The sequence below is a fragment of the Ursus arctos genome, unplaced genomic scaffold (assembly GCF_023065955.2).
Source record: "Ursus arctos isolate Adak ecotype North America unplaced genomic scaffold, UrsArc2.0 scaffold_2, whole genome shotgun sequence".
NCBI lineage: Eukaryota > Metazoa > Chordata > Mammalia > Carnivora > Ursidae > Ursus > Ursus arctos.
In genome coordinates, this window is record NW_026622874.1 from 74489832 (window position 1) to 74499158 (window position 9327).

Sequence of the window (9327 nt, forward strand, 5' to 3'; positions counted from 1 at the left end):
CCACCTGTCCTCCCTCTGTCCACCCACCTGTTCAAAGTAAGTTGGAGACATCTATACACTGCCCATCTCACGCTGTATCTTTTGGCCTACACCTCATTAACTAAAATCCAAGACTTGTATGTATGTATGTATGTATGTATTTATTTATTTATTTAATAGAACTGGTCCCCCTTCCCCCCTCCCTCCCTCCCCCTTTCCTTCCTTCCTTCCTTCCTTCCTTCCTTCCTTCCTTCCTTCCTTCTTTCCTCCCTCCCTCCCTCCCTCCCTCCCTCCCTCCCTCCCTCCCTCCCTCCCTCCCTTCCCACCCTCCTGCCCTCCTTCCTTTCCTTCCTCCCTCCCTTTCTTAAATTCCTCAGGGAATTCTACCCTGGATGACCCAGGATAGTGGGGAAAAGTCCCCCTCATCTGGGCGCCTGATGATTAAGACACAGAGAGGCACTCTTTGTTCCACATGGGGATCAGACAAATCCCTGGCTTCACCTCTTATTAGCTGTGTGGTGTTTGGGGGGGGGGGGTCACATCACATCTCCGAGGATCACTTTCTTCATCTATAAAATGGGCTTAGGAAATGCGCTTACTGGGGCGCCTGGGTGGCTCATCGGTTAAGCGGCCCACTCTTGATTTTGGCTCAGGTCACGACCTCAAGATTGTGAACTCGAGCCCTGCCTAGGGCTCTGGGCTCAGCACAGAGTCCGCTTGAGAGCCTCTCTCTCCTTCTCCCTCTGCCCCTTCCCCCACTTGCTCGCTCTCTCGCTCTCTCTCTCTAAAATAAATAAATAAAATCTTAAAAAAAAAAAAAAAGGAAAAGAAACACACTTACTTCTTAGTGCTGTCATGAGGAATAACTGAGACTGCCTGTGAAGTGCCTGGCATGAGGCTTAGCACTTAGTAAACGCACAGTTAATGACAGCAACGGCTATTTTGAAGACGCTACTGCGTGAATATCCTTCCAGAAACAAACTCCTTTTCCTAGGGCGGTAGGGTTCAGTCTCTGTTCCTGGCAACTGGACGCATTTCGGCCTGATCTGCCTGAGAACTGGTGAATGGGTAGGTTGAATGTGAGGTCAAGGCCTGGAAATCCCCTGCCTTACCTTTGTCCTCAGGTGGCAGGAAACTCCCTACCAAGTGTCTTTGATCTGGCTAGGAAGCTGGGGCCCAGGAAGGCTTGCCCAGGGGGGGTGCTTCAGGCCCAGGCTGAGGGTGGCAGGTAGGTAGGGAGATCATCTTGCATGGAGGGGGGCTCACCCGGCGTGTGTCCACAGACCCTGGTGGTCTGCTCACGATGGGAAATGAAGACGCCGATTTTGCAACGCTGGGAGCTGGTGACACTCGGTTGCCCCTTAGATATTTCTCTGGAGGTTCCAAGGAACTGCACATTAGTTAACACACGAGCTCCCCAGGAAACTAGGAGAAGAGCTTGCCTTGTAGAGACCAAGTTTGCAGACTGGCTGCTCCTGGGCCAAAGTCACCCACAGACAGCTTTTACTTGTTTGTTTAGGATTAAGTATGTTGCCAACATTGTTTTCAATGTGGAGATGATAGATTAGGTCTTGAGAAATCGAATCTGGCAACTGTGGGCCCACCTTTCTGCGCGGCAGCCATGGGCTGAATCTGATCGGCCTGTTTACTGGGACACACGAAGGCCCGTTTCTTACTGTTCTCTGAGCAGTCCCTGCCCGACCCCGCTGGCCTCTGATCTTGGATGCCTGGTGGAGCTGCTGAGAAGGACACACTCTCCAGAGCTTACGGTTCAAGACAGAGTGAAGTGAGTATTGGAGATGAGACAGTGCCTCTCACCTGGGGGGCACTGAGGCCTCCCGGGGACACTGGCAATGTCTGAAGCCATTTCCAGTTGCCGCAACTCCAGGAAGGTGCTACTGGCATCTAGTGGGTGGAGGCCAGAGATGCTGCTCGACAGCCTCCAGGGCACCCAGGCAGCTTCCACAATACAGACGTACCCAGCGTCAAGTGTCAGAAGAGACCCTGGATTAGGGGTGGCAGCAAACTGCTCGGGAAGGGAGGGATCAGCTCGAATCATTAGCTCAAGAATGTCTCCCTGAACAGAAGCGGTCTCGGTGGTGGCAGGCACTTGGTGACTGAGTCAGGTTTCAGCTGGGAGAGACTGGGGGGAGCGCACGTCAGGTGGGCAAGAGTGTGCTCAGTGAGATAACATGAGTGGTTCAAGAGCGTAAAGTTTGGGGTCAGATGGACTTGGATTTGAATCCTGGCTCTATCCCGCACTGGCCATCTGGCCTCAGGCCTGTCATTGGCCTGAACCTCCTTCTTGTCACCTGAAAAATGGGGATAAGAAATGAGGTTATGTGGGTACAGCCTCGTCTCATTCCCACTCCTGCATTTGCACTCTGCATCCCAGCCCTTCTGAAATGCTTTGCTCAATGCTTCCTGCTCCCTCTCTCCTCTCTGGGCTCTCCAAGTGGAGGTCCCTCTGTCCCTAGGGTGCTTATATTCCAGGCATATGGATCACACCATCAGGAGGGTTAAACCAGGCACTGGTATGTTCAGCCCGGTGTTTTGGAAAGATCATGGAGCTTGAGGGCTGTGTGTGTCTCACGTGTGTGTGTGTGTGTGTGTGTGTGTGTGTGTGTAAATCTGAAGGTCAGGAGAATAGTGGGAAATTCCCAAGCTCAGACAAGAGGCATGGGAGCCTCTGCCTTAATCCCAGCTCCCTTCCCTGTCTTCTCTGGCCTTCATGTGCCTAGGGAAAGGCCAGTGGGGACCCACTACATACGAAGGGTTGGATTCTCCCTCCCTCCCTCCCTTCCTCCCTTCCTTCCTTCCTTCCTTCCTTCCTTCCTTCCTTCCTCCCTCCCTCCCTCCCTCCCTCCCTCTCTCCCTTCCCCCTTTTTTTTTTTTAGGATTTTATTTATTTATTTATTTGACAGAGAGAGAGAGAGAACAAGCAGGGGGAGGGCCAGAGGGAGAGGGGAAGCAGACTCCATGCTGAGCAGGGAGCCCAATGTGGGGCTCAAACCCAGGAACCTGAGATCAGGACCTGCGACGAAGGCAGGCGCTTAACTGACTGAGTCATCCACGCGCCCCCAAAGGGTTGGATTTTCTATTGGTTAATGTGCCTGCTCCATTCTCAACCCAGTAGCCTGATTATGCTACAGTTCAGGGCTGAGGTGTAGAGGCCAGGACCCCATAGAGGTTATTGCAAAAGAGCTCAAGGATAAGCTGCTTAGCTTTCATGAGCTTGTTTCCTTATCTGGGGGTGTGGGAGAGTACTCCCTGCAAAGCTCTTAGGACAGGACCTGGCTCAATGTCTTAACTGCTTTATAAAGATCAGGCTCTTGCTGAATACCCTCTGTGTGCTCTCTGTATGCAGTACCCTCTGTACTGCCAAAGGCCCTAGGAGTACAAAGTCTCCTAAAGACTGGTGTTGACTGTAAGGATTTGCCTGGTTAAGTATTTGTGGATTTTGCTGACTGGGGACATACAATTTTGAGGAAGAAGTTCCATTTCTAGGCATTTATCTGAAACATATGTACAAAGATTCAGGTCCAAGTAGGTTCACAGTAGTGATGTTATAAAACGAAAAACTGGAAATGGTCTTAATGTTCAACTATAGGATACTGGTTAAACAGATGATCTGACAAATGGAATATTATGCAGTTGTTCAAGAGGAAGCAGAAGGATATTTGTTGTTATGGGAAAATGTTATTAAGTGAAGACATATAGAAAACATTATTTGCATATCAAAGATATATATGTATTTCTTTTAAATATGGATGTTAATACACTCAAAAGTTAACAATGGAAATCTCTGAGTGATTTTTACAATTTTCTTCTTATTTCAGATTTCCTTTTCTAACCGTTCTACAATGAATGTGCATTTCTTTTGTGAAAAAAATTTATTTTAGGTTTTAAATTATTTTGTTTTAGAAATATAACAAATAAAAATAGTAATGAAAGGGGCAATTTTACCAGCTGGCCCTGTCCCTCATCCCAGCCTTCTCCCTTGATTCGGTTCTTCATCACTCCCAAAATACATGGGCTCATCACGCTACTATACCTTACAGTAGTGACTAGTATTGATTAACCTCAGCGTAATTGTACCATGCAAGGCGACGTAAAGATGAATACTCACATTCTGCAGGTGACTTGCATGCACATCAAATTTTGAGATGTGTTGAACAAGACGTTCTTTCCCTCCCTCGTTCATTTATGTGTTCTCTTGTAATTCGCTTCACCCATCATTCATTGCTTGGGAACGATTAGTTGCTTGACGTACGCATGCGCACTTCTGGAGGCTGGACGTAGCCGCTGAACCGGGAAGCCCCGCCCCCCAACGCCGACCATTGCTCCGTTCCGCCAGAGCGCCCCTGATTGGTGGCCACGGACAGGGCCCCGCTGCCTATCAAAGTTGGCGGGAAAACGGAGGCGGGGCAGCATGGCGGCCGCGACCGCTGCAGGGGCCGGGGACGCGGCTCCTGGCGGTGGCCCGGCGGCGGTGCGGCTGCCGCGGTCGCCGCCGTTCAAGGTCCTAGCGGAGCAGCTGCGGCGCGACACGGAGGGCAGCCCGGGTGCGTGGCGGCTGTCGCGGGCGGCGGCGGGCCGTGAACCCCTGGAGCTGGTGACCGTGTGGATGCAGGGCACGGTGGTGGCGGCGGATGGCGGCGAGGCGCGGCTGCGGGACCCGAGCGGGGCCTTCTCAGTGTGCGGCCTGGAGCGGGTGCCGCGCGGGCGGCCCTGCCTTGTCCCAGGTAACGGCCGGACTGACCCTGGTTGTGGGCGGCCGGGGGGGCGGGGCCTGGCCAGTCCCTTGCCGCGGTACCCTTCCTTCCTGTTTCCCGCCCGCGCCCAGTTTATCCTGCTGATAAGCCTCCCCTGCAGCCCGCTTAGACCCTGCAGGATCCAGGCGCTCCCCTGGTGAAAGTCTCCAGTGGAGAAACCCCCAACATCAATATTCGTAACAAGTCCCTTACCCACGGAGGATTTTTTCCCCTCCCCCATCAAATTTTGGAAAACGCTGTTACCAGGAAGCCTCTGTTCATCCGTAACGGCTAGACTCGCGTGTGCCTTCCTCCTGGAAGCCTTCCCTGACTTCTAGGAATGGAAAGCTCTCGGGTACCGCTCCTTCTTGGAACTGCCTTAGACTGTAGTTCTCAAATGTTTGCCTCTTAAATCAGCAGGGTGCTCAGACTTACCCTGAGGGCTTGTAACAACTCAGAGATCTGGTCTCCACTCTCAGAGTCTCTGTAGGTGTGGGTGAGGCTGAGAATTTGCATTTCTAACCAGCTCCCTGGTGTTGCTAATGTGGGTGGCCTTGGGGCCACACTTTGAGAACCAAAGTTCTGAAGCTTTGGTTTGAGCCAGCAGCCTGGAGGACCAGGACTGTCTTTCTGATCTCTGTATCTTCAGCATTAGGTTGAATTCCTGGCTCTGTTCTTTCCAGCTGAGTCGGCTGGAGCACTTTCCTTAACCTTTCTGGATCTGTCCTGTTTTGGTCACAAAGGGGCCTGTCGTGTGGCTTCAATTAAAGAAAAATGGCCTTAACGCTGCCCGGCTCACAGTGAGCGTTCAAGACTTCGTGACTGTTGTTACTATGCTCCTGTTCCCTTCTCGCCCCACCCCTCGCCCCATCCTTCAGCCTCCTGTCTCTGCCCTCTCCTCTGTAGCATTACTTGAAGCACCCACGAATCAGCAAACCACAGGCTGCTGCCTCTTCAAATGGCCCCTGAGCTTTTTTTTTTTTTTTTTTTACATTTTCAAATGGTTTTAAAAATCAGAGGATGATTTCATGACATGTGAAAAGTATAAGAAATTCAAGTACCTGGAGGCCGGAGCTACATTTGGGAAAAATCACGGCACCAGCAGGGTGGAGACAGTTGTGAAGAGGAAGCAGCTGGAGGCGGACTAACTGGAAATGATTGGGGAGGTCCAGGCCAGCGGAGGAAGGCCTGATGGAAAGGAGGGGGCGTGGTGGGGAAGGAGTAGGGAGACAGTGGGGAAACACTGCTGGGGGCAGGGAGGGTGTGGGTAGAATGAACCCTATTAACCAGGCTGTCTAATCGCCGGAGGAGTGAGCTCATGCCACCGAGCTAGCTCATTCCCCTAGTTGTGTGTGCCTTCTTGCAGATTTCCCGTTAGCTTCCCCTGGGTGGGATCTCCTTAGGCTTGTTTGTCCTTCCTTGGGTCTTCAGTCATTCTTTTTCTGAGGGTTCTGTCTCTACCAGCACTTGAGAGTCATTCGGGAGGTATTGGCTCAGTGTAGTTTTAGAACTAGCCCCTGTCACCAGGGAACCCCACGGTACTTGGTCAAGTAGAAGGTGGAGGTGGGTTCAGAGGAACCTAATTACATCGTGCATCGTGCAAGGGGTAGCAATCCAGGGAGGCAGGTGTCAGCTTGCCCGGGTTCCTTCAGCCAGAGCCCGGGGAGCCTGCGTGCAAACTCAGCCCTGCTATTAGAAGCAATGTGATTAAAGCAGCCTCGCAGGGGCATGCAGGGGGGGCTGGCAGAGTGCCTGCCCTTCCTGCTGTGTTTGGGGTTTTTTACACAATTAAGTTTTGTGTGGTTAAGACTGGCCAAGTTTTGCTTTCAAGGAGAGCCACTTCCCCAAGGGACTGGGAAGAGAGTCGTGGTTAATATGTCATGAGATCATCCCAGTGGCAGCCCGCTCTCTTGTTGATTTGCTAGCATGTGCCCGGCTGGTGGCAGGGATTGGTCCTAGGCAGTTGGAACAACAGGGTGACATGGCCGGGTGCCGTGGCCTGCCCTGTTCTTCTGGCATCAGGGGAAAGTTGGATTTACTCTGGGGCCATCAGGGGATGTCTTTGTAGAAAGAGGACTGGTCCTGTGCACAGAAATCAGACACATACCCTGTGGCGCTGGGCAAGAAACAGAGATAAGAGAAAAGCTTGGGGGTTTTGCTCCTGCCTTAGAACAGTCTAATTACAACCCTACTCTGATGTGAGTCTCTTCCATTCCTTAGGCGTGATTGTTTTATGCATTACGGTAGCTTGCTGCAATTTGTTTTATGATTTTTAAACCAGAAGCCAAAGTTAAATGTTGGTATCTACTCTCTGCATTTTTTTTTTTTTTTTGAGTCTCTGGTTTGTTTCTCTGATAAAGTTAAGCTCTGAAGGATGGAGTCTCTGTTTTGTTTTTGTCTTTGTCTCAATGTGAACATCACCGTGGGCTTTTCTTCTTCTAGGGAAGTATGTGATGGTAATGGGAGTGGTGCAAGCGTGCAGCCCCGAGCCATGCCTCCAGGCCGTGAAGATGACAGACCTCTCTGATAACCCCATCCACGAAAGCATGTGGGAACTAGAAGTGGAAGATTTACACAGGAATATTCCTTAGATGACATTGGAACCCTTGCTAATAACAACCGAAATCCTGAAACAGTTTAGGTCTTTACACCATGTGGATTTCACAGATAGCATTCTGTATATATTTCTCACAAGTTTCTCCCAGAGTTTTTGCTTTGGTTGACCAAGGAGTCCGAAGGTAGGGTTTCTAAGCGCTGGGACACTCCACTTAACTCAGCCCTTGATGCCCCTTGCTTTGACGACTGTTTGCAGATGAAAAGCAGATGTGTGCTCTGTTTTTGTTTTTGTTTTGTTTTGTTTTCTTTTGGTTTGTGTGTGTAAATGCTCTTTAAAGCACGCAGAAATCTCATGTTGCATTTTCCAAGTTTATAAGTGATGGTACTTTTTCCGTTGCCGCCGGGACCCTGTTTTTATGATGCAGAAGTTGAATCTCGCTCCTTGCCCGCGGTGATTAAACTGTGGTTGTGGGCAGGAGACAGACCGCGTGAAATGGGAATGACATCATGGCCCGCCTCTGCTCCCATCAACAACTGCCGTGTCCAGCTTGCAAACCGAGCTTTCCTGCTGCGGGCACCAGCGGCCCAAAGCCAGCTCTGTGTGCTGCGGGGGCCTCCGAGCAGTCAAGGTCCATTTCCCGGAGGTACCGAGGGTTAACACCTGCCATTCTTCCTCGCTTGGAGATGCTGAAGCACTGAGAAATATTTCTTGTTGAAACTAAAATCAAGACTGAGAATGACTTTAGGCGTTAACTAAATTTCTGCCTCTTAACTTCTGGTGAGATGATGCGAGGGAGCAATGTCCTGGGGTAGAGGGTTTGGTTTTTTTTTTTTCCTCCCAGGGTTATTGAAATATAATGGACATATAGCACTGTCTAAGGGGTGCAGCATAAGGATCTGAGAGTTCTAACATTTTCTGGATGGAATGACTTTTTATTGTAATTATATTCAGTGTGGGTTTCTGCTGTCTGCAACTTACCCATGCCTTATTTTTCCCAAGATTATAAATGTCAAGAGAGTCAGATTATATTCCTACGTTGCTGTAGAGTTTTGTTGGGTTATTGATCTTCTACCACTAATAAATTATTTTATATGCTGTATATTTTTTAAGATTTTTTATTTATTTATTTGAGGGAGAGTGAAGAGAGAGTATGAGCAGGGAAAGGGTAGAGAGAGAAGCAGACTCCCCACTGAGCAGGGAGCCCGATGTAGGATTCGATCCCAAGACCTGGCGATCATGACCCGAGTCAAATGCAGATGCTTAACTGACTGAGCCCCCCCCCGGTGCCCCCCCCCTTTTTTTAAATGGACTATTTGGGAAGCACCTGGGTGGCTCAGTCAGTAGAGGATGGGACTCTTAATCTCGGGGTCATGAGTTCGAGCCCCACGTTGGGCTTGCACCTGCTTTTAAAAAAATAGACTATTTTTTAGAGTAGCTTTAGGTTTATAGAAAAAAGAAAGTACAGAGTTCCCACATGCCGCATCCCTCAGGTTCTGTTGTTAATACCTTGCACTGGTGTGGTACATCTGTTATAATCGAGGAGCCACTTTGATAAAGGGTCACTAAAGTCTACAGTTTTCATTAGGGTTTTTGTTTTGTGATCCACAATTCTGCATGTTTTTCAAAGACATAATATCATGTATCCACCATGATAGGGTCATACATAATCGTATCACCACCCTGAAAATCCTCTGTGCTCCACCTGTTGACTCCTCCCTCTCCCTCAATCCCTGGCAACCGCTGATCTTTCTACTATCTCCTTAGTTTGCCTTTTCCAGAATGTCCCATAGTTGGAATCTTACCATGTGTAGCCTTTTCAGACTGGCTGCTTTCATCTGAGGTTCCTCTGTGTGTTTTTGTAACTTGATTGCTCATTTCTTCTTATAGCTGAATACTACTCCATTGTATTGACATACCCTAGTTTGTTGATTTATCTATTGAAAGACATTTGTTTGATTCCAATTTTTGCCGGTTATTAATAGAGCTGATAGAAATATTCATGTGCAGGTTTTGTGTGGACACAAGTTTTCATTTCTG

The 9327-nt window shown here is 49.5% G+C and overlaps 1 protein-coding gene across 1 annotated transcript; it reads left to right on the plus strand.

The window, feature by feature from the left end:
* The first annotated feature begins 4405 nt into the window (after positions 1-4405).
* Positions 4406-8635, plus strand: RMI2 (RecQ mediated genome instability 2). The gene is made up of 2 exons (XM_026520318.4): positions 4406-4724; positions 7176-8635. The coding sequence occupies exons 1-2, from the start codon at positions 4412-4414 to the stop codon at positions 7322-7324; spliced, it is 462 nt and encodes a 153-aa protein (XP_026376103.1). The 5' UTR covers positions 4406-4411; the 3' UTR covers positions 7325-8635.
* The last annotated feature ends 692 nt before the right edge of the window (positions 8636-9327 follow it).

Excerpts from the sequence above, each read along its gene's own strand:
- RMI2 (XM_026520318.4), top strand. The coding sequence starts at position 4,412 with ATGGCGGCCGCGACCGCTGCAGGGGCCGGGGACGCGGCTCCTGGCGGT. Across the intron at positions 4,725-7,175 it reads GCGGCCCTGCCTTGTCCCAG|GGAAGTATGTGATGGTAATG; the intron begins GTAACGGCCGGA and ends TTCTTCTTCTAG.